General features: G+C 40.8%; 1 protein-coding gene across 1 annotated transcript in view; it reads left to right on the forward strand.

The window, feature by feature from the left end:
* The window catches only part of LOC106581696 (nck-associated protein 5), a 151,281-nt gene that overhangs the window by 24,815 nt on the left and 99,813 nt on the right, over nt 1–26,653 (forward strand). Inside the window, exon 2 of the mRNA XM_014163934.2 lies at nt 13,594–13,713. Coding sequence (XP_014019409.1) covers nt 13,685–13,713 — 29 coding nt within the window. The 5' untranslated portion in view covers nt 13,594–13,684. The remainder of the gene's footprint in view (nt 1–13,593; nt 13,714–26,653) is intronic.

Genomic DNA, 26,653 nt, shown 5'->3' on the forward strand with positions numbered 1-26,653 from the left:
ACAGAATTAGTTTTTCTTTTATTAGGATCTCAATTAGCTGTTGCAAAAGCAGCAGCTACTCTTCCTGGGGTCCACACAAAACATGAAACACAATACAGAATGACATAATACAGAACATCAATAGACAAGAACTACATACATTTTAACTACATACAAAAAGGGCTTTATTACAGACAGAAATACTCCTCAGTTTCATTGGCTGTCCTGGTGGCTGGTCTCAGACCATCCCGCAGATGAAGAAGTCGGATTTGGAGGTTCTGGGCTGGCGTGGTTACACGTGGTCTGTGGTTGTGAGGCTGGTTGGATGTATGGACAAATTCTCTAAAACGACATTGGAGGCGGCTTATGGTAGAGAAATGAACATTCCTGCAGTCAGCATTCCAATTGCATGCCCTCTGAACTTGAGATGTGTCATTATGTTGTGTGACAAAACTGCATATTTTAGTGGCTTTTTATTTTCCCCTGCACATGTTGCACCTGTGTAATGATCATGCTGTTCAATCAGCTTTTTGATATGTCACACCTGCCAGGTGGATGGATTATCTTGGCAAAGGAGAAATGCTCACTAATAGGGATGTAAACAAATTTGTGCACACAATTCTTGAGAAATAAGCGTTTTGTGCGTATTGAACATTCCTAGGATCTTTTATTTCAGCTCATGAAACATGGGACCAACATGGGACCAACACTTTATGTTGCGTTTATATTTGTGTTCAGTATAAATATTAGACACTGTTAAAACATTTGCGTGGAGAAAAGCATCAGGAATGGATGGGACAAAGTAGTGCCACTATTTACACAAATGACAATACACATGTCACTCAATTCAGTGCTTCCTAAACAGTTATTTCAGTTATATTAAAGCCAGGAAAATCTGGAGAGTCCCCTGCTGATTACAGACCCATAAGTTTAATAAATTGTGACAATAAAATATTAACAAAGCTCACAAGCAATATAATGGCAAAAGAAAATAGACACAAACAAATATAAAAACATGTTTCAGTTTAATACACTAAAAAACAAAATACAGATTTATCAATAATGGCTATTCATGCATAAAAGGCTGTCGACCGTCTTGAATGGCCTATTCTATTCAACACTTTGAAAGCTTTCAACTTTCCAGCAAAAAACAAAAAAACATTTAATAAAATATTATATAAATGTCCTAAAGCAAGAAATATACACAAATAATACATTATTTGATTAAATTGCTTTAGAAAAGGCGCACAAGACAGGGAAGTCCTCTCTCCCCCCTCCTGTTACACTGGCAATTGAACCACTTGCAAAAATAATTAGACAGGACCCAAACATAACAGGTGTTAGAATTGGTATACATGAATATAAACTAAACTTATTTGCAGATCTCCTGATATACCTGACCAATATTGAAAACAAAATGCCCCACCGGCTAAAAATATTTTAAGAATACAAAAAAATCTCATTACGTAAAAGTAACGTGGAAAAAATGCAATGGCAAATAATAGCAATAGGAAAAAGATAAATAGTAAATATCTACAGCAATCCTTTAAGTGGACCACAAAAAATATGAAATACTTATAATGCTTGACAACAAACAACAAATGTATAAAAATAACTTTATCCCATTAGTCAACAATATGAAAGCAGATCTAATTAAAATCTTCCAAAAAATCTTACAGGTTGAATACACCTCTTCAGAATGGCATGGCTCCCAAAGTTTTTTCATATTTATTCTTGGTAATACCAATTACCCCACAGAAGACAATATATAAAAAAGTATACTCAGTCATAAGACTTTATATGGGTAAATAAAACTCATAGAATAAAAAGGAAAGTTTTAGATCTCCTAAGTCGGAGGGTAGTTTAACCTTCTAGACTTGGAATTGTATCATCTCGCCACCCAGGGCTTTTACTTGCGACATACAGTGCCTTCGGAAAGTATTCAGACCCCTTGACTTTTTCTACATTTTGTTACAGCCTTATTCTAAAATGGATTAAATAAAAACAATTCCACAGCAATCTACACACAATACTCCATAACGACAAAGCAAAAACAGTTTTTTATACATTTATGCAGATGTATTAAAAATAAAAAACAGATACCTTATTTACATAAGTATTCATTTGAGCTCAGGTGCATCCTGTTTCCATTGATCTTCATTGAGATGTTTTTACAACTTCATTGGAGTCACCCTGTGGTAAATTCAATTGATTGGACATGATTTGGAAAGGCACACACCGGTCATTATAAGGTCCCACAGTTGACTGTGCATGTCAGAGCAAAAACTAAGCCATGAGGTCGAAGGAATTGTCTGTAGAACTCTGAGACAGGATTGTGTTGAGGCACAGATCTGGGGAAGGGTACCAAAACATTTCTGCAGCATTGAAGGTCCCCCAAGAGCACAGTGGTCTCCATCATGCTTAAATGGAAGAAGTTTGGAACAAACAAGACTCTTACTAGTGCTGGCTGCCTGGCCAAATTGAGCAAGTCGTGGAGAAGGGCTTTGGTCAGGGTGGTGACCAAGAAGCGAATGGTCACTCTGACAGAGCTCTGGACTTCCTCTGTGGAGATGGGAAAACCTTCCAGAAGGACAACCATCTCTGCAGCACTCCACCAATCAGGCCTTTATGGTAGAGTGGCCAGACGGAAGCCACTTCTCAGCCTGCTAGATGTTTGCCAAAAGGCACCTAACGACTCTCAGACCATGAGAAACAAGATTCTCTGGTCTGATGAAACCAAGATGGAACAATTTGGTCTGAATGCCAAGCGTCACGTCTGGAGGAAACCTGGCACCATCCCTATGGTGAAGCATGGTGGTGGCATCATCATGCTGTGGGGATGTTTTTCAGCGGCAGGGACTCAGAGACTAGTCAGGATTGAGGCAAAAATGAACGGAGCAAAGTACAGAGAGATCCTTGATGAAAACCTGTTCCAGAGCGCTCAGGACCTCAGACTGGGGCGGTGGTTCACTTTCCAACAGGACAATGACCATAAGCATAAAGACAATGCAGGAGTGACTTTGGGACAAGTAGATGAATGTCCTTGAGTGGCCCAGCTAGAGCCCGGACTTGAACCCAATCGAACATCTCTGGAGAGATCTGAAAATAGATGTGTAGCAACGCTCCCCATCCAACCTTACAGAGCTTGAGAGGATCTGCAGAGAAGACTGGGAGAAACTCTCCAAATACAAGTGTGCCAAGCTTGCAGCGTCATACCCAAGAAGACTTGATGCTGTAATCGCTGCCAAACGTACTTCAACAAAGTACTGAGTAAAGGGTCTGAATTCTTATGTAAATGTGATATTTCATAATTGTTTTTTGTATAAATTAGCAAAAAATATATGTTTTTGTCTTGTTATTAGGGGGTATTGTGTGTGGTTTGAGGAAAAATAGCAATTAAATCAATTTTAGAATAATGCTGTAGTGTAACAAAGTGTGGAAAAAAGGAAGGGGTCTGAATACTTTCTGAATGCATTGTATACAGTAGTTAAATGCACTAAAGAGGAACAATGGTTACATATCCCTAGAGTCTATTTTCAAAGGACAACGCTAAGAATATTAACAACTTCATAGTTAAAAACACAATAACATTATGGAAGAAAATTAAACCTATTCTGCAAGAACCAATATCACTCCCTAGAAACACAACCCTATAGAAAAATCCTTGGAAAGCATTTCATAATTCACCAATAAATTGGTCAACATAGAAAACTAAAGGCAAAGAAACCATAAATTACTTGGTAATAAGAAGACATTTATTTCAATGATAGAATTAAAAAAAAGGATATTCATATGATAGGTAAGATATACAAAACCGTGCAGAGAGCCTATCCAACTGACAATCTTTTCAATTTTTTGGAACCAAGACTTAAAAAGAAATTATATTGGCACAAGAACATAAGTAACAACATTACAGTTAAGTAAAATGTATTCTTAATCTAAATGAATGTATAGAATGTATTACACAAGACAAAATTAACACTCTACAGCACAACAGCAGCCATGCCTTAAGTGTAAAACTAACAATGACTCATTTTTCCATGCCTTCTGGGAACGCTATGAAGTTCCAAAGTTATGGGTGGAGTTAGAAAGATGTCTGTCAGAAGTATTACAATGTAAATTTACTTTGAATCCGTCTGTTTGCATATTTCAAGACATGGCATATGAGATATAAGGGTGCTGTGAGATACACGGTGGGTTGGATGATACTTTCTCGTCAATCATCTTAAAATGATAAACCCTCGTTAACACAAAGGAAAGGTCAAATTATTTATTATTTAAATGTTTAAAGTGCATGGGCGACGGAGAGAAACAAAATTGTGCAGTTTGAGGCCATGTGTTGGAGAATGATGCGGGCCCTGGAGAAGGAGGTGTGAGCAGGTGGGTCTGGGCAGGGGTGATGTTGTGGATGTTTGTATGCAAATTTCAAATCAAATTTTCAAATTTATTTTTATATAGCCCTTCGTACATCAGCTGATATTCTCAAAGTGCTGTACAGAAACCCAGCCTAAAACCCCAAACAGCAAGCAAAGCATGTGAAAGAAGCACGGTGGCTAGGAAAAACTCCCTAGGAAAAACTCCCTAGAAAGGCCAAAAACCTAGGAAGAAACCTAGAGAGGAACCAGGCTATGAGGGGTGGCCAGTCCTCTTCTGGCTGTGCAGGGTGGATATTATAACAGAACATGGTCAAGATGTTAAAATCTTCGTTAAAAATTATAAAAAACCAGCAGGGTCAAACAATAATAATCATTAGCCTTCCCCCTGGGGCGCAAGCACAGGAAAAAAAAAAAAAAAATGTATGAAATTGTAATACATGTTCCTGATAAGAGTGTCTGCTAAATGACTAAAATGTAAAAAAATGTAAAATCATAGTAGTTGTCGAGGGTGCAACAAGCACGTCCAGTGAACAGGTCAGGGTTCCATAGCCGCAGGCAGGACAGTTGAAACTGGAGCAGCAGCACGGCCAGGTGGACTGGGGACAGCAAGGAGTCATCATACCAGGTAGTCCTGAGGCATGGTCCTAGGGCTCAGGTCCTCCGAGAGAAAGAGAGAATTAGAGAGAGCATATTTAAATACACACAGGACACCGGATAAGACAAGAGAAATACTCCAGATGTAACAGACTGACCCTAGCCCCCCGACACATAAACTACTGCAGCATAAATACTGGAGGCTGAGACAGGAGGGATCAGAAGACACTGTGGCCCCATCCGATGATACCCCCGGACAGGGCCAAACAGGCAGGATATAACCCCACCCACTTTGCCAAAGCACAGCCCCCACACCACTAGAGGGATGTCTCCAACCACCAACTTACCGTCCTAAGACAAGGCCGAGTATAGCCCACAACGATCTCCGCCATGGCACAACCCAAGGGGGGCGCCAACCCAGACAGGAAGACCACGTCAGTGACTCAACCCACTCAAGTGACGCACCCCTCCCATGGACGGCATGGAAGAACACCAGTAGGCCAGTGACTCAGCCCCTGTAAAAGGGTTAGAGGCAGAGAATCCCAGTGGAAAGAGGGGAACCGGCAAGGCAGAGACAGCAAGGGCGGTTCGTTGCTCCAGCCTTTCCGTTCACCTTCACACTCCTGGGCCAGACTATACTTAATCATAGGACCTACTGAAGAGATAAGTCTTCAGTAAAGACTTAAAGGTTGAGACTGAGTCTGCGTCTCTCACATTGGTAGGCAGACCATTCCATAAAAATGGAGCTCTATAGGAGAAAGCCCTACCTCCAGCCGTTTGCTTAGAAATTCTAGGCACAATTAGGAGGCCTGCGTCTTGTGACCGTAGCGTACTTGTAGGTATGTACGGCAGGACCAAATCGGAAAGATAGGTAGGAGCAAGCCCATGTAATGCTTTGTAGGTTAGCAGTAAAACCTTGAAATCAGCCCTTGCCTTAACAGGAAGCCAGTGTAGGGAGGCTAGCACTGGAGTAATATGATCAAATTTTTGGGTTCTAGTCAGGATTCTAGCAGCCGTATTTAGCACTAACTGAAGTTTATTTAGTGCTTTATCCGGGTAGCCGGAAAGTAGAGCATTGCAGTAGTCCAGCCTAGAAGTAACAAAATCATGGATACATTTTTCTGCGTCATTTTTGGACAGAAAATTTCTGATTTTTGCAATGTTACGTAGATGGAAAAAAGCTGTCCTTGAAACAGTCTTGATATGTTCTTCAAAAGAGAGATCAGGGTCCAGAGTAACGCCGAGGTCCTTCACAGTTTTATTTGAGACGACTGTACAACCATCCAGATTAATTGTCAGATTCAACAGAAGATCTCTTTGTTTCTTGGGACCTAGAACAAGCATCTCTGTTTTGTCCGAGTTTAAAAGTAGAAAGTTTGCAGCCATCCACTTCTTTATGTCTGAAACACAGGCTTCTAGCGAGGGCAATTTTGGGGCTTCACCATGTTTCATTGAAATGTACAGCTGTGTGTCGTCCGCATAGCAGTGAAATTTAACATTATGTTTTCGAATGACATCCCCAAGAGGTAAAATATATAGTGAAAACAATAGTGGTCCTAAAACGGAACATTGAGGAACACCGAAATTTACAATTGATTTGTCAGAGGACAAACCATTCACAGAGACAAACTGATATCTTTCCGACAGATAAGATCTAAACCAGGCCAGAACTTGTCCATGTAGACCAATTTGGGTTTCCAATCTCTCCAAAAGAATGTGGTGATCGATGGTATCAAAAGCAGCACTAAGATCTAGGAGCACGAGGACAGATGCAGAGCCTCGGTCTGACGTCATTAAAAGGTCATTTACCACCTTCACAAGTGCAGTCTCAGTGCTATGATGGGGTCTAAAACCAGACTGAAGCGTTTCGTATACATTGTTTGTCTTCAGGAAGGCAGTGAGTTGCAGTGCAACAGCTTTTTCAAAATTTTTTGAGAGGAATGGAAGATTCGATATAGGCCGATAGTTTTTTATAATTTCTGGATCAAGATTCGGCTTTTTCAAGAGAGGCTTTATTACTGCCACTTTTAGTGAGCTTGGTACACATCCGGTGGATAGAGAGCCGTTTATTATGTTCAACATAGGAGGGCCAAGCACAGGAAGCAGCTCTTTCAGTAGTTTAGTTGGAATAGGGTCCAGTATGCAGCTTGAGGGTTTGGAGGCCATGATTATTTTCATCATTGCGTCAAGAGATATAGTACTAAAACACTTTAGTATCTCCCTTGATCCTAGGTCCTGGCAGAGTTGTGTAGACTCAGGACAATGGAGCTTTGGAGGAATACCCAGATTTAAAGAGGAGTCTGTAATTTGCTTTCTAATGATCATGATCTTTTCCTCAAAGAAGTTCATAAATTTATTACTGCTGAAGTGAAAGCCATCCTCCATTTGCGAAGGCTGCTTTTTAGTTAGCTTTGCGACAGTATCAAAAAGAAATTTCGGATTGTTCTTATTTTCCTCAGTTAAGTTGGAAAAATAGGATGATCGAGCAGCAGTAAGGGCTCGTCGATACTGCACGGTACTGTCTTTCCAAGCTAGTCGGAAGACTTCCAGTTTGGTGTGGCGCCATTTCCGTTCCAATTTTCTGGAAGCTTGCTTCAGAGCTCGTGTATTTTCTGTATACCAGGGAGCTAGTTTCTTATGACAGATGTTTTTAGGGGTGCAACTGCATCTAGGGTATTGCGCAAGGTTAAATTGAGTTCCTCGGTTAGGTGGTTAACTGATTTTTGTCCTCTGACGTCCTTGGGTAGGCAGAGGCAGTCTGGAAGGGCATCAAGGAATCTTTGGGTTGTCTGAGAATTTATAGCACGACTTTTAATGCTCCTTGGTTGGGGTCTGAGCAGATTATTTGTTGCAATTGCAAACGTAATAAAATGGTGGTCCGATAGTCCAGGATTATGAGGAAAAACATTTAGATCCACAACATTTATTCCATGGGACAAGACTAGGTCCAGAGTATGACTGTGGCAGTGAGTAGGTCCAGAGACATGTTGGACAAAACCCACTGAGTCGATGATGGCTCCGAAAGCCTTTTGGAGTGGGTCTGTGGACTTTTCCATGTGAATGTTAAAGTCACCAAAAATTAGAATATTATCTGCTATGACTACAAGATCCGATAAGAATTCAGGGAACTCAGTGAGGAACACTGCATATGGCCCAGGAGGCCTGTAAACAGTAGCTATAAAAAGTGAGTGAGTAGGCTGCATAGATTTCATGACTAGAAGCTGAAAAGACGAAAACGTCATTGTTTTGTTTTTTTGTAAATTGAAATTTGCTATCGTAAATGTTAGCAACACCTCCGCCTTTGCCGGATGCACGGGGGGTATGGTCACTAGTGTAACCAGGGGTGAGGCCTCATTTAACACAGTAAATTCATCAGGCTTAAGCCATGTTTCAGTCAGGCCAATCACATCAAGATTATTATCAGTGATTAGTTCATTGACTATAACTGCCTTGGAAGTGAGGGATCTAACATTAAGTAACCCAATTTTGAGATGTGAGGTATCACAATCTCTTTCAATAATGGCAGGAATGGAGGAGGTCTTTATACTAGTGAGATTGCTAAAGCGAACACCGCCATTTTTAATTTTGCCCAACCTAGATCGAGGCACAGACACGGTCTCAATGGGGAAAGTTGAGCTGACTACGCTGACTGTGCTAGTGGCAGACTCCACTAAGCTGGCAGGCTGGCTAACAGCCTGCTGCCTGGCCTGCACCCTATTTCATTGTGGAGCTAGAGGAGTTAGAGCCCTGTCTATGTTCGTAGATAAGATGAGAGCACCCCTCCAGCTAGGATGGAGTCCGTCACTCCTCAACAGGCCAGGCTTGGTCCTGTTTGTGGGTGAGTCCCAGAAAGAGGGCCAATTATCTACAAATTCTATCTTTTGGGAGGGGCAGAAAACAGTTTTCAACCAGCGATTGAGTTGTGAGACTCTGCTGTAGAGCTCATCACTCCCCCTAACTGGGAGGGGGCCAGAGACAATTAATCGATGCCGACACATCTTTCTAGCTGATTTACACGCTGAAGCTATGTTGCGCTTGGTGACCTCTGACTGTTTCATCCTAACATCGTTGGTGCCGACGTGGATAACAATATCTCTATACTCTCTACACTCGCCAGTTTTAGCTTTAGCCAGCACCGTCTTTAGATTAGCCTTAACGTCGGTAGCCCTGCCCCCTGGTAAACAGTGTATGATCGCTGGATGATTAGTTTTAAGTCTAATACTGCGGGTAATGGAGTCGCCAATGACTAGGGTTTTCAATTTGTCAGAGCTAATGGTGGGAGCCGTCGGCGTCTCAGACCCCACAACGGGAGGAGCAGAGAGCAGAGAAGTTTCAGCCTCCGACTCCGACTCGCTTAATGGGGAGAACCGGTTGAAAGTTTCTGTCGGCTGAATAAGCGACACCGGTTGAGCATTCCTACAGCGTTTCCCTCCAGAAGCCATGAGAAAGATGTCCGGCTGCGGGGACCGTGCGAGGGGGTTTATACTAACCTTACTATCTGTACTTACTGGTGGCACAGACGCTGTTTCATCCTTTCCTACACTGAAATTACCCTTGCCTAACGATCGCGTCTGAAGCTGGGCTTGCAGCACAGCTATCCTTGCCGTAAGGCGATCGTTCTCCTGTATATTATAGGTACAACGACTGCATTTAGAAGGCATCATGTTAATGTTACTTAGCTTCGGCTGTTTGAAGTCCTGACGAACCATGTCCAGATAAAACCTCCGGGGTGAAAAAGTTGAATGAAAAAAGTTGAGTGAGGGAAAAACAAAAAATATACGGTAATGAAAAAGTAAAAAACCGTCAGGTAGCAAAGTAAGATCGGCAACAAAACGCACAGCAGCGTAAACAAGTCTGCAAGTTGTGACCGGAAACAGGCATAGGGGCACGCTCCTATGCGTCTGTATGTTGTTGTTTGTATGTGGATGTCTTGTATTGGGGAACAAAAATGAAGATACATTTTTTTTACAAATAATAAATAAAGGAAAATGTAAAAAGTATTTTCCGGATGTTGAAAATCTGTATTTCTCTAATGTACTGTACTGGTGCTGTGCAATCTTGTGAAACATAGATGTCTATGATTGGTTCAGATTTGGTCTATGTTTGGCCCAAATCAAGACCAGTCCGGATTTGAGCAAATCTGAACCTAACATAGACGTCTATGATTGGTTAGATATGATCAGGACTGGACCAAAATCCAACGTGGTTGGACGAGATTCCCTAAAAACATGCCACTTTGACAGAGCTACGACTTTTTTCGTAGCAGGTTAAGAGAACTTACGCAGCAGGTTGGGAGAATGAACGTAGTAGGTCAGGAGAATTAGGTTAAGGTTAGGAAAAGGGTTAGAGGAAATGCTCTCTTAACCTGCTATGAAATGTCACTTGTATCAAAGTGGTGTGTTTTTAGGGAGTCCCGACAGTGAACGTGGAAATTAAGTCCAGTCCGGACAGGAAAAAAAAAACGACATCCAAAAGACATTGGCGTAGGTTCCCTTTATGGGAAGTAGCCATTGACAAGTCAAAAACATTGGAGGTGAGTCTGGGTCGACAACCCTGGATGTTTAAATGTATTTATTTCCAAATGCTCAATCAGCCAACTTACTCACTATGAGAGTAGGAACAGGAACTGATATGTGCTTAATGTAAAGCAGCTGTTGATATTCATGCCCCTCCCCTCTTTAATGGGAGAATCAATATGTTTTACATAAATGTAAATAGTCATTTATACAAAGTAATAGTCAGGGCTTGGTTTCCCGTAAGTGCGTCGTTAAGGCATGTTTCGAAACTAATAGGTTCGAAAGAAAGGCAGTGCTGCTCTCAGATCAGCGTTCTCCATTCAAATCCTACCTTAACATTAGATACTGACGAAAGATCAGCTCCAAGAGAGAAATTATCACCTATGGCTGCAAATATTGAGGCAGCTTATTCTAATGCTTAGGCTATACATTAAATGTAATATTTGACACATCGTTGCACACATTTTGTTAGGCCCACACATCATGAAATTGAGGCAAAAATTATAGACAGTAGCCTATCATTTCAGCCGTTGGAAAAGCTCATTATTGTGAATAAAAGAGTGCCAAGGTGAGGGTTAAGGAGTAAGGGTGAGACTTGACTTGTGCAGGGTTGATACTTTACTAGGGCTGTGTTGAAGATTGAGAAGGATGAATGAGGACGTTTCTAATATGTATTCCGTACGTTTGCTTGTTTCGAACAGCTTTGGATACATTGTTTCCCTTATAATGTTCAAATGTAAATGTATTCCATTTTGGAATGAAACAAAAATGGCAGCCTAAAGTTCCAGAACCTGAAATTATAGTCCAACACATTGCTCTTAGACTGATTGACAGATTAGAGTAGCCTAAAAATGGCAAATTAAAGAGTAAGTTGGTGTTTCTCATAGTAGACTGATGTTCATGCTGGGAATTTTACATAGACTAAAGAAAATTAAACCTAGTATTTCTATCAGTGGAGGCTGCTGAGGGGAGAACAGCTCATAATAATGGCCGAAACGTAAGCCTTGGGAAAATAGTGTCACAAGCATGGGAGCCTATCTGTTTTCAAAGTAGTAGGGTAGGCCTACGCTCATATGACTTTGTTTGAACTCTGTGCTGCTTGTTATTGAACTTCTAGGCCTGTTAACAAAACTCTCAAAACTTCAGTTTAGAAAAGTATGAGCAACTCTGAATGAAGAATAGCCCAACAGCATCTTGATGTTGCTTTGATGGATGCTGTAAAAAATAATAATAAGGAAAAATACTGTAGCCAACATCAGGTGGAGTGAATCGCATACAAATTAGGCATATTCTTTAAAAACAAATATTAGATGAATTATGGTTACGAAACGCGTCATTCATCAGTGATTTGTCTTGTAACTTATTATCTGCTCTACACAGTTATTTTCACAGGAAATAGTTTGGTTGGTACACTCTTAGGGAAAAAAGGTGCTATCTAGAACTTAAAACGTTTTTTCGGCTGTCCATAGAACCCAAAATATTTCTACCTGGAACCAAAAAGGGTTCTCTTATGTGGACAGCTGGAGAACCCTTTCTGGAACCTAGACATGTTTTTCCGATAAAACGTCCTTTGCCAGACTAATTTTGCTGGCAGATACAACTCTTATTTTAAGATATGGCCACATCTGCATTCCTCCCTAAAGGCATTTTTCCAAATGTCATGAGTTGGGATGTAGTCATTTTTTATTTTTTATTTTATTTCACCTTTATTTAACCAGGTAGGCCAGTTGAGAACAAGTTCTCATTTACAACTGCGACCTGGCCAAGATAAAGCAAAGCAGTGCGACCAAACAACAACACAGTTACACATTGAATAAACAAACGTACAGTCAATAACACAATAGCCACTTTAAACAATGCCACTTCATATAATGTTTACATACCCTACATTACTCATCTCATATGTATATACTGTACTCTATACCATCTGCTGCATCTTGCCTATGCCGTTCGGCCATCACTCATTCATATATTTTTATGTACATATTCTTATTCATTCCTTTACACTTGTGTGTATAAGGTAGCTGTTGTGAAATTGTTAGGTTAGATTACTTGTTAGATATTACTGCATGGTCGGAACTAGAAGCACAAGCATTTTGCTACACTCGCATTATCTGCTAACCATGTGTATGTGACAAATACAATTTGATTTGATTTGACAATAAAAAAGTATATATACAGTGTGTGCAAATGAGGTAAGATTAGGGAGGTAAGGCAATAAATAGGCTATAGTGGCGAAATAAAATAAATAATTTAGCAATTAAACACTTGAGTGATAGATGTGCAGAAGATGAACGTGCAAGTAGAAATACTGGCGTGCAAAGGAGCTAAAAAAAAAAATAACGATATGGGGTTGAGGTAGTTGGATAGCTATTTACAGATGGGCTATGTACAGGTGCAATGATCTGTAAGCTGCTCTGACAGCTGATGCTTAAAGTTAGTAAGGGAGATATGAGTCTCCAGCTTTAGTGATTTTTGAAATTTGTTCCGGTCATTGGCAGCATAGAACTGGAAGGAAAGGCGACCAAAGGAGGAATTGGCTTTGAGGATGACCAGTGAAATATAGTATATGGGGCTTTGGTGGGTAGTATATTGGGCTTTGGTGACAAAACGGATGGCACCGTGATAGACTGCATCCAATTTGCTGAGTAGAGTGTTGGAGGCTATTTTGTAAATGACATCGTCGAAGTCAAGGATCGGTAGGATAGTCACTTTTATGAGGGTATGTTTGGCAGCATGAGTGAAGGATGCTTTGTTGCGAAATAGGAAGCCGATTCTAGATTTAATTTTGGATTGGAGATACTTAATGTGAGTCTGGAAGGAGAGTTTACTGTCTAACCAGTCACCTAGGTATTTGTAGTTGTCCACATATTCTAAGTCAGAACCGTCCAGAGTAGTGATGCTAGACGGGCGGGCAGGTGCGGGCAGCGATCGGTTGAAGAGCATGCATTTAGTTTTACTTGTCATACCTTCAACCTGTAAACTATGGGGCTTTTACACATATTTGTGGAGTTCATCTACAGTATCAACAGTAGTTTTTTTCTTATGTTGGTGAAAAAAGTGAACATATATAGCCTACTATATTTTTTCATTGTATTAAATTATTATGCTATTCATTCCTCTTATAGCCTGAGCGATCTGAAAGCCTAGCCGGAGAACAAACAACATCTGGGCGTGGGGAGAGAGGAGAAGGACGAGGCTCAGCAAGGATATTAGCAGATGGTGTCACTGCAACAACACTTCGTCAGGTACTGTAACGCAACTTCATTTCCACCCACTCCACCTTAGGGAGCCATGCAGCATATATGTAAACCAATGCCAGGGGGGAAATGTCTCCCCTATACAAAGCAGTTAAATGATTTCCCTTCCCTAATGTGTGAGGGAATTACGCCTATAACTTATAGATGCAATATGGCAACTGGCTTCCCTGTGGCTCAGTTGGTAGAGCATGGTGTTTGCAACGCCAGCATGGTGTGTGCAACGCCAGGGGTGTGGGTTCGATTCCCACGGGGGGCCAGTACAAAAAAGAAATGTATGCACTCACTACTGTAAGTCGCTCTGGATAAGAGCGTCAGCTAAATGATTATAATGTATAATGTAATGTAACTCAAACCACACCTCACCAAACCCCAAAGCACCATAACAAGCTTACATCCATGACATTTACTGGTATGTTTGAGGAATTTCAGGTGGAAAAGATTGGAAGAATGGTACCGGAGGGGATGGCTGCCATTTTACGGGCTCCTAACCAATTGTGTTATTTTGTGTGTTTTTTTCGCATTGTTTGAAACTTATTTTGTACATAATGTTGATGCTACCGTCTCTCATGAATGTAAAGAGCTTCTGGATATCAGAACAGCGATTACTCACCTGACTGGCCGAATTGTTTTCTTTAATGAGTCTGACAAGGCTCAAATCCCCGTAATTCACATGAAGAAAAGAAAGAGGACGCAGATCAGGGTGCCTTGTGAGTATTCGTCGGCAAGTGGGTAACCCGCCTCTACTATCTGTTCTATTGGCCAACATGCAATCACTGGAGAATAAACTGGATGAGCTCTGTTCGAGACTATCTTACCAACGGGACATTAAAAACTGTATTACCTTGCGTTTCACCGAGTTGTGGCGGAACGACCACACGGAAAATATACAGTTGGCTGGGTTTTCCCTGCATCGACAGGACATAACAACAACATCCGGTAAGACGAGGGGTCGGGGTGTGTGTCTATTTGTCAATAACAGCTGGTGCGTGATGTCTAATATTAAGGTAGTCTCGAGGTATTGCTCATGGTAAGATGTAGACCACACTATCTACCAAGATAGTTTTCATCTATATTTTTTGTATATGTCTACTTACCACCACAAACCAACGCTTGCACTAAAGACCGCACTCAACGAGCTGTTTAATGCCATAAGCAAACAAGAAAATGTTCATCCAGAAGCAGGTTCTCCTAGTGGCCGGGGACTTTAATTCAGGCAAATTTAAATCTGTTTTTATCTCATTTCTACCTGCATGTAACATGTGCAACCAGAGGAAAAAAAACGCTAGAACACCTTTACTCCACATACAGAGACGTGTACAAAACTCTCCCTTGCCCTCCATTTGGCAAATCTGACCATAATTCTATCCTCCTGATTCCTGCTTACAAGCAAAAACTAAAGCAGGAAGTACCAGTGACTCGCTCAATATAGAAGTGGTCAGATGACGTGGTACATGCTATGCTACAGGACTGTTTTTCTAGCACAGAATGGAATATGTCCTGGGATTCATCCAATGGCATTGAGGAGTATAACACCTCAGTCACCAGCTTCATCAATAAGTGCATCGATGACGTCATCCCTACAGTGGCCGTACGTACAACTAGAAGCCATGGATTACAGGCAACATCCGCACCGTGCTAAAGGATAGAGCTGCTGCTTTCTTATAAGCGTCTGAACACTAATCCGGACGCTTATAAGAAATCCCGCTTTGCCCTCAGACGAACCATCAAACAGGCAAAGTGTCAATACAGGACTAATATTGAATCCTACTACACTGGCTCTGATGCTCGTCGGATGTGGCAGGGCTTGTAAACTATTATGGACTACAAAGGGAAACCCAGCCACAAGCTGCCCAGTGATACAAGCCTACCAGACAGGCTAAATGCCTTTTAATGCTCACTTCGAGGCAAGCAACACTGAAGCATGCATGAGAACACCAGCTGTTTTGGACGACTATGCGATCACGCCCTCTGTAGCCGATGTGAGCAAGACCTTTAAACAGGTCAACATTCACAAGGCCGTGGGGCCAAACGGATTACCAGGACATGTACTCAGAGCCAAATGACAAGCGTCTTCACTGACATTTTCAACCTCTCCCTGACTGAGTCTGTAACACCTACATGTTTCAAGCAGACCACCATAGTCCATGTGCCCAAGAAAGCGAAGGTAACCTGCCTAAATGACTACTGCCCCATAGCACTCACGTCATGGAGTGCTTTGAAAGGCTGGTCATGGCTCACATCAACACCATCATTACTGTAAACCCTAGACCCACTCCAATTTGCATACCGCCCCAACAGATCCACAGATGATGCAATCTCAATCGCAATCCACACTGCCCTTTCGCACCTGGACAAAATAAACACCTATGTGAGAATGGTGTTCATTGACTACAGCTTCAACACCATAGTGCCCACAGCTAACCACTAAGCTAAGGACCCTGGGACTTAACACCTCCCTCTAGGGTAAGCAACAATACATCTGCAAAGCTGATCCTCAACACGGGGGCCCCTCAGGGGTGCATGCTTAGTCCCCTCCTCTACTCCCTGTTCACCCACGACTGCATGGCCAAGCACGACTCCAACACCATTAAGTTTGCTGACGATACAAGAGTGGTAGGCCTGATCACCGACAACAATGAGACATCCTATAGGGAGGTCAGAGACCTGTCAGTGTGGTGCCAGGACAACAACCTCTCCCTCAACGTGAGTAAGACAAAGGAGCTGATCGTGGACTACAGGAAAAGGAGGGCTGAACAGGCCCCCATTCACATCGACGGGCTGTAGTGTAGCAGGTCGAGAGTTTCAAGTTCCTTAGAGTCCACATCACCAACAAACTATCATGGTCCAAACACACCAAGACAGTCGTGAAGAGGGCACGACAACACATTTTCCCCCTCAGGAGACTGAAAAGATTTGGCATGGGTCCCGAGATCCTCAAAGTTCTACAGCTGCACCATCGACAGCATCCTGACTGGTTGCATCACTGCCTGGTATGGCAACTGCTCAGCATCCGACCGTAAGGCGCTACAAAAGGTAGTGTGTACAGCCCTGTACATCACTGGGGCCATTCTTCCTGACATCCATGACCTATATACTAGGTGGTGTTAGAGGAAGGCCCATAGAATTGTAAAAGACTCCAGTCACCTAAGTCATAGACTGTTCCCTCTGCTACTGCACAGCAAGCGGTACCAGAACGCCAAGTCTAGGTCCAAAAGGCTCCTTAACAGCTTCTACCTCCAAGCCATAAGACTGCTGAACAAGTAATCAAATGGCCACCTGGACTATTTGAATTAACCTCCCCGTGTTTTTACACTGCTGCTACTCACTATTTATTATCTATGCATAGTCCCTTTACCCCTACCTACATGTACAAATGACCCAGACTAACCTGTACCCCTGCACATTGACTTAGTATTTTTATATGTTTACTTTATTTTATTTTAGTAAATATTTTCTTAAAACTGCATTGTTGGTTAAGGGCTTGTAAGTATGCATTTCACTGTAAGGTCTAATACACCTGTTGTATTCGGCGCATGTGACAAATAAAAATTGATTTGAATGGGCAAGACAAAATATTTAAGTGCCTTTGAACGGGGTATTGTAGTAGGTGCCAGGCGCACCGGTTTGAATGTGTCAAAAACTGCAACGCTGCTGGGTTTTTCACGCTCAACAGTTTGGATGGTGGACCATTCTTGATACAAAGGACCTCCAGCCAATTGACACAACTGTGGGAAGCATTGGAGTCAACATGGGCCAGTATCCCTGTGGAACGCTTTTGGCTCCTTGTATTCCATGCCCCGACTAATTTAGGCTGTTCTGAGGGCAGAAGGGGTGCAACTCAATATTAGGAATGTATTCCTAATGTTTTGTACTCTCAAGTGTATATCTCGGTGTGCCCGATGCTGCCCCTCATCCCTGATTCTCTGCTGGGCGTTCAATATGAAGAGTGTCTAGTGTGGTCTCAATAAAATTATCCATAGCCTATACTATAGGCTACAAGAACAGCATGCTCAGAGAAGAACAGGGCAAATTTATATTTACAAGGAAATGTACTTCTTTCCCAGGTTTTTGCGCTGCAATGGATAGGCTATCACAATCATGGAGCCTTGGGCTGCCCAGCTCTTGCTGATGTAAACTATTTTGTCTTGCCTAACCAATGACTGTACTGTGTACAATGGCACTTCAAGAGGCGAGTCAAAGGCTTCTTCCAGGAAAAAAATGAAATGTCCCAAAAATTCAATATCTGTGTGTGCGGACTATGCCTACTGATGTCCTGCTCAGTTTGAAAGGGAGAGTGTGAAGATGAAAAGGAGGACCAAAGGTTAGCTTGCTACTGCTATAATTGTTTTTAAAACAATATGTTTCGTTTCCCACAATGAAGCTATTTATCAGAGTTATTGACCTCACAATAAGCCATATTCAAGCAATTTACATAACTTGTATTACTATAAAGCATCAGCCGCAGAGATGGACAGCGCAAGGGTGCTGAAGTTAGGCTAATTCGAGAAGGCCTAATTCATTTAAACAGTCTTCATTTCAATTTGACTTTAGGCTACTAACTACAAGAGGGCTTTGTGTTGGAGTGTACAGTATTTCTTCCTATTCAATAAATAAGAGGTAGGTCTTCCTGTTTGACAGAAATGTATAGTCTACTATCCATAGATTTGTCAGCCAATTCCTTCAGTCACCATACACTTCTTAAATATCTTGGTGTCAGTGAAGGGCTTGGTGTGTTAAGTTCAAATCAGGGCTCGAACTGAAGGGGTATGTGAGGGTATTGTGACTTTTGTTAAAGAACATTGATAAATCTATAGGCCTACCGCTTGTTAGCTTAAGATTTCTTTTTTTAAGCTTGGCATTTAAGAAATAAATTGTGATGCATTTGTGACACGCTACAGGGTGGCAGGAGCACTCAGCATCTCAACAACACATCAACAACAGCATTTCAACAACATGTCTATACTTTTCTTATTTAGGCTGTATAAAATGATCTGTAAAAAAACATGACTTACAATTAAATAATATTGAAACGAAAATGCCTTATTAGGCTATACAGTCATTCTACATTGCCTTTGGTTTAAGGATCATGCGGTGAGCTATGCATGCCTAGTTTGTTAATTTAGCCTAGAAGATGCCTTTACAGTATATTCCTATGCCCTAATCACAGTCAACACAAATCTATTTTGTAACAACAATAGCATGGAATCAATCAATCAAATGTATTTATAAAGCCCTACAGCTGATGTCACAAAGTGCTGTACAGAAACCCAGCCTAAAACCCCAAACAGCAAGCAATGCAGGTGTAGAAGCACGGTGGCTAGGAAAAACTCCCTAGAAAGGCCAGAACCTAGGAAGAAACCTAGAGAGGAACAAGGCTATGAGGGGTGGCCAGTCCTCTTCTGGCTGTGCCGGGTGGAGATTATAACAGAACCAAGATGTTCAAATGTTCATAGATGACCAGCAGGGTCAAATAATAATAATCACAGTGGTTGTCGAGGATGCAACAGGTCAGCACCTCAGGAGTAAATGTCAGTTGACTTTTCATAGCCAATCATTCAGAGTATCTCTACCGCTCCTGCTGTCTCTAGAGAGTTGAAAACAGCAGGTCTGGGACAGGTAGCATGTCCGATGAACAGGTCAGTGTTCCATAGCCAATCATTCAGAGTATCTCTACTGCTCCTGCTGTCTCCAGAGAGTTGAAAACAGCAGGTCTGGGACAGGTAGCATGTCCGGTGAACAGGTCAGGGTTCCATAGCCATAGGCAGAACAGTTGAAACTGGAGCAGCAGCACGGCCAGGTGGACTGGGGACAGCAAGGAGTCATCAGGCCAGGTAGTCCTGAGGCATGGTCCTAGGTCCTCCTCCCCAAGATGCTCAAATGTTAATAGATGACCAGCAGGGTCAAATAATAATAATCACAGTGGTTGTCGAGGGTGCAACAGGTCAGCACCTCAGGAGTAAATGTCAGTTGACATTTCATAGCCAATCATTCAGAGTATCTCTACCGCTCCTGCTGTCTCCAGAGAGTTGAAAACAGCAGGTCTGGGACAGGTAGAATTTCCGGTGAACAGGTCAGGGTTCCATAGCCAATCATTCAGAGTATCTCTACCGCTCCTGCTGTCTCCAGAGAGTTGAAAACAGCAGGTCTGGGACAGGTAGCATGTCCGGTGAACAGGTCAGGGTTCCATAGCCATAGGCAGAACAGTTGAGACTGGAGCAGCAGCACGGCCAGGTGGACTGGGGACAGCAAGGAGTCATCAGGCCAGGTAGTCCTGAGGCATGGTCCTCCGAGAGAGAGAAAGAAAGAACGAAAGAGAGAACGAGAGAAGGAGAGAAAGAGAGAGAATTAGAGAGAGCATACTTAAATTCACACAGGACACCGGATAAGACCAGAGAAATTCTCCAGATATAACAGACTGACCCTAGCCCCTCGACACATAAACTACTGTAGCATAAATACAGGAGGGGTCAGGAGACACTGTTGCCCTGTTCGACGATACCCCCGGACAGGGCCAAAGAGGCAGGATATAACATTATGATATGCAGCTGCTGTGTTAAAAAACAAATGGCTTTTTCTCTAATTCATTTATGATACTTCAGTTGGTTCTGTTGCGCCACATTTTTTACAGTCAATACGTTGTGTATTGACTGTAAAAAATTGAGCGCACTGTTCCAAACTTAGACTATGTATAGAAATAAAAATATATACGGTGCTGCAGCATGCACCCATTCTTTGTCATGCTCTGTTGTGGTATTTAAAAAATATATTCTGCTTGTCTCCAGTCATGTAAAATGCATGAAATGCGTTTATAAAAAATGTTAGTTTCTCAGACCGGAAATAAGATGATAGATTCATGCAGTGCTTTTATTATAATGGAGATCTTTTCACGTCTACCCTTGTCCGGGGTCGTCTGCGAATCCACAAACTTCTGACTACTTTGCCATGTAATGCTTACAAAACAATGAACAGTTTCTAAAACTGCATAGGCCTATCTAAGGCTCTGGTCTGTCCTAGGAGTGAGGGTAAATGGTAGGCATGTTCTCTGCTATCGACTTTATGTTTTAATTATTATTTTGGGTCTAGAGAACGGTCGCTTGTTTTTTTCAAGGGTTCAGGGAGGGTCGGGTAAAATTATAGGGAGGGCCATCCATTTTGATTTCAGAGGTCCGATTTTCTCCTGGTATCAGTCATTATAAATAACGTAAGCTACGTAAGCTACAACATATGTGAAATGAAAAAAAATCAGAGTTTGCAAGTCTTTTGATAATTGACGTTATTAAAGGTAAAAAATAACCGAATTTGTATGACTAGTTTTTTTCTTCACATTTACATTTTAGCAGACGATCTCATCCAGAGGAGCAATTAGGGTTAAGTATCTTGCTCAACGGCATATTGGCAGATTGTTAACTAGTTAGCTCAGGGAATCGAACCAGCAACATATTGGTTACCGGTGCAATGCTCTTAAACCTCTAGGCTACCTGCCATCCTAATAATCAAGAAATAATTCAGTAGTTTGACAACCCTGTTTGTAAGCTTATAAATTATATCAAACTCAATCGTTTATCTTTTCCAGTGATGAAGACATGGATGTCTCACAGCATGGTGTGGTATGTAGAATGGATCAACTTTGAACACCTCTATCTTATAAATGTTTTGACATTCAGGTCCAAACGATAACTTTATGACCACTTCTACCATGAGCAAATATGTAGTTTAATTCAAATTTAAAAGGGGTGCGGTCAATGAGTTATTGAAATCAAATGGAACAATCCCATGGCAACCTATACAGACGTCAGACAAGGTAACCCAACCCAAACACCGTCATAACCTATTCAACCATGACCAACATATCTTTTTTTTAAAATCTTTTTACCTTTATTTAACTAGGCAAGTCAGTTAAGAACAAATTCTTATTTTCAATGACAGCCTAGGAACAGTGGGTTAACTGCCTTGTTCAGGTGCAGAACAGTAGATTTTTACCTTGTCAGCTCGGGGATTTGATCTTGCATCCTTTCATTTACAAGTCCAACGCTCTAACCACTAGGCTACCTGCCACCCCATCATGTTGATATTCCACCTCAATATCAAACTGTCTATCACCACAATAAATCTATGTTATATGAAGCCACCCGCTGGGAACACACTGGTTGAATCAACGTTGTTTCCAAGTAATTTCAATGAAATTATGTTGAATCAACGTGGACAAGACATTTTTCAATGAACAACAAAGCCAGGTGTGAACACTTCTCCAAAACGTAATATGAAGTGTTAACCATTTGCAAAAAGCCGGCACTGCATTTATTTTATATCGTTCGCCTTCTCAGTGCGTTAGAAGGGAAAATAAGGCTGCTGTTGCTGCATTCTGTCCTACCAACTATTAGACCAGTGACAAGCATGCATGCTCCAAGGGTCCAATCCCATCTACATGTGCTAAGCGAGGTGTGAGATTAGGCTCAAATTATTTATGTCTGTAAGTTAACTCACTCCTGTTGAGCTCAAGATATTACACACATCAATCAGAAGCTTGCCACTGAGTAAAACCAAACCAAAAGTTATTATTATTATCACAAATTATTCTGTCATTGTAAGTAGTAGAGGAAAGTGGAATGATGTGTAGGCCTACAATGTAAACTGACATTAATTGTATGACCTATCAGTGACAAGCATATCATCAGGTGGATGTGGAGAATTAAAAAGTAGCCTTAGTAATTTAGGTAGAGCGTATAATACCCATTTAACCTATAGGGCCAAGTGACACATGATTTTAAATGGCTTTGAATGGACAACTTCAACATAAGGGGGTAACATAATTATATTGTAAATTGTATTTCTTCACACAATAGTGTTTATTGAGTAATTCTTCCCAAATGCATAACATTTCTCAGATGGTGTATGATACTCCACAGTAGAGCTTGTCGGTTTGAGCAATGTTGGTGATTTCAAAGCATGGAAAATGTAATATTTTATAAAGCACATCCAACCAACACATTCACTATTTTACATTCACATTCACTATCTTCATGGCACTTGCTCCTCTGAACATGAACATCATATGGTGTGTGTGAGAGAGATGTTTATGCTCCTTTTTAAATGATTTAATTTGGATTCATTGTTATGATTGTAGAGTACTAATGATTCAAGTATTTTAAATGGAGTGAGTAGAAATTCCAGGGAAATTAAAGTTCCGTCCATAATTGTATTTATATAAAAAAATACAGCATTAAAGAATTACATTTCAGTCACTAATGCATAATACAAATTTAAAAACTGATCTGGAAATAAATTCTGAATAACATTTGGGATGTTGTAAAGCACTGTTACACTCCCATTGACATTAAACAATAAATATTATGACAGAACCAGAAAATCAATTAAAGCAAATGCAATATGAGGTTGTGCTAATTAGCATTGGGCCATATTTCATCAGTCAGATGGAAGTGAAACTCATAAGCTATGAACAGTGGAGAAAATCTGTTGCGTTTGAGTTTTAGAACACCACTCATTCAAGGGTTTTTCTTTATTTGTACTATTTTCTACATTGTGGAATAATAGTGAAGACATCAAAACTAATAAATAACACATATGGAATCATGTAGTAACCAAAAAAGTGTTAAACAATCAAACGATATTTTATATTTGAGATTCTTCAAATAGCCACCCTTTGCCTTGATTACAGCTTTGCACAATCTTGGCATTCTCTCAACCAGCTTCATGAGGTAGTCACCTGGAATGCATTTCAATTAACAGGTGTGCCTTCTTAAAAGTTGATTTGTGGAATTTCTATCCTTCTTAATAAGGCTAGGCGTCCCGCTAGCGGGACACCTGTCGACAACATCCGGTGAAATTGGAGGGCACGCAATTCAAATGAATAATTGTAATATTAAACATTTATGAACATACACGTATCTTATATCGTTTGCAAACTTAAATTCTTGTTAATCTAACTGCATTGCCCAATTTATAACAGGCTTTACAGCAAAAGCATACCATGCGATTGTTTGAGGACAGCGCCCCACATCAACACATTTTTCAACCAGCACAGGCTTCATAAAATCACAAATAGCGACTAAATAAATCGCTTAACTTATGAAAATCTTCCTCTGTTTGCAATCACAAGGGTCCCAGCTACAACATGAATGTTTTTTTTTTTAGATAAAATCCTTCTTTATATCCAAAAAAGTCAGTTTAGTTGGCACCATCGATTTCAGTAATCCACTCATTCAACATGCAGACAAAGGAGTCCAAAAAGCTACCGCTAAACTTTGTTCAAACAAGTCAAACTACGTTTCTATGTAATCCTCAGGTATCCTAAAATGTAAATAAACTATAATATTTCATACGGAAAGAAGTATGTTCAATAGAAAAGTACAATTATTAAGCACATCCTCTTCATCGCGTGCCAACAGACTGATATTGTACCGGGACTCTCAAAAACTCAAAATTCTTGCTCGTTTTTTAAGAAACAAGCCTAAAACAATGAACAAATACTGTTGACATCTAGTGGAAGCCATAGGAATTGTAATCTGTGAGCTGAAATTACATAGAATCCATAGCTTTCCATTATAAGAGCCTGGGAGCTAATCAGAAAACAAATTCCCGGATGGTTTTTCTTTGGATTTTCGCCTGCCATATCAATTGTGTTATAGTCTCATACATTATTTTAACATTTCTACAAACTTCAAAATGTTTTCTATCCAATTCTACCAATGATGTGCTTATCCTGGCTTCTGGGCCTGAGTAACAGGCAGTTTAATTGACGTGGAAATTCAGAAAAAGTTCTTAATGTGTTTGAGCCAATCAGTTGTGTTGTGACAAGGTAGGGTGGGGTATACAGATGATAGCCCTATTTGGTAAAAGACCAAGTCCATATTATAGCAAGAACAGCTCAAATAAGCAAAGAGAAATGACTGTCCATCCTTACCTTAAGACATGGTCAGTCAATATGGGACATTTCAAGAACTTTGAACGTTTCTTCAAGTGCAGTCCTAAAAACCATAATGCGTTATGATGAAACTGGCTGTCATGAGGACCACCAGAGGAATAGAAGACCCACAGTTATTTCTGCTGTAGAGGATACGTTCTTTAGAGTTACCAGCCTCAGAAATCGCACCCCAAATAAATGCTTCACAGAGTTCAAGTAACGGACACATCTCAATATCAACTGTTCAGAGGAGACTGTGTGAATCAGGCCTTCGTGGTTGAATTGCTGCAAAGAAACCACTATTAAAGGACATCAATAATAAGAAGAGACTTGCTTGGGCCAAGAAACACAAGCAATGGACAATAGACTGGCGGAAATTTGTCCTTTGGTCTGGTGTCTTTGTGTGGGTGAACGGATGATCGCCGCATGTGTATTTCCCACTGGAGGAGGTGTTATGGTGTGGGGGTGCTTTGCTGGTGACACTGTCTGTGATTTATTTAGAAATCAAGGCACACTTAACCAGCATGGCTATCACAGCATTCTGCAGCGATACGCCATCCCATCTGGTTTGCACTTGGTGGGACTATCATTTGTTTTTCAACAGGACAATGACCCAAAAAACACCTCCAGGCTGTGTAAGGACTATTTGACCAATAAGGAGAGTGATGGAGTGTTGCATCAGATGACCTGGCCTCCGCAATCCCCAAACTTCAACGAAGTTGAGATGGTTTGGGATGAGTCGGACCGCAGAGTGAAGGAAAAGCAGCCAACAGTGCTCAGCATATGTGGGAACTCCTTCAAGACTGTTGGAAAAGAATACCAGGTGAAGCTGGTTGAGAGAATGCCAAGACTGTGCAAAGCTGTCATTAATGCAAAAGGTGTCTATTTGAAGAATCTCAAATATAAAATATATTTTAATTTGTTTAACACTTTTTTGGTTACTACGTGATTCCATATGTGTTAATTCATAGTTTTGATGTCTTCACTATTATTCCACAATGTAGAAAATACTAAAAATGAAGAAAAACCCTTGAATGAGCAGGTGTTCTAAAACTTTTGACCAGTAGTGTACATTTGAGTTAAAAGTGAACTTGTTCTTCAGTTGTTAAGCGGCATAAAAAAGAAAGTAAGTTATTGAAGACAATTAACATAATAATTCACAAGGTAGTAGATATATAATTATGTTATTATAACCCGAAAAAAGGTCCGCTTTTTGTTAGAGTTCCTTGTTAATTGGGTCCTAACTCCTCTGGTTTGAGGGCAGAGATAGCTGTAGCGGTAATGCTATTTAAAAAAAAAATAATTATCTGACATTTTACAACTATGAACAGGAATAAACCCAGTTTAACAGGCACACAAAGGATTGCTCCCCCACAAAAGTAAATGAGGTGTTGGCCTACAGAAAGTTTGTGGTTTGGTCTAATCGAGGCAGATCCGAACAACTAAACTGCAAACAACTTTACAGACCTTAAGATACATTTTACAAAAACAGCTAAGTCTGTCAAAATAATATCTTTAATCATCAAATTAGAAGGTAATCTCACCACTCATTAGATAATGGCTAAAACAAATACTAACTATTACCATCAATAGGCCAACTTTTTCTGTGGAAAAGAGTAAATGGAATAAGATGGTAGTGAAACTTTTAATAGAAGTGAGACTATTCTTAATCTCTGAATAAGGATCCAATATTTCCCAAAAAGTGTCCTTCACAGTGTTCAAGTAATCGAGAAAACTGTAAGTGCTTACATAACCATTAGACTTTTCCAATTTAATGAGGGGAATCAGTGTCTGTTGTGTGGGTGGCACAGAACCCACCATCGACAATGTGCCCTTTAAGGTGAAGAACTTAAACTTCTGTGATTTAATGTTATCCATGCATTTTTTAAGGTGGAATTCCCTCATGAGCTACTGCCCATGTGTGTAAGTGATCTTATGACTTCACAATAGATGCATTATGTGAAAGCCAGGGCAGACAGAGTTCACCAAAAGGCCAACAATGAAAGC

The sequence above is a fragment of the Salmo salar genome, chromosome ssa21 (genome assembly GCF_905237065.1).
Source record: "Salmo salar chromosome ssa21, Ssal_v3.1, whole genome shotgun sequence".
In the NCBI taxonomy this organism is placed as follows: domain Eukaryota; kingdom Metazoa; phylum Chordata; class Actinopteri; order Salmoniformes; family Salmonidae; genus Salmo; species Salmo salar.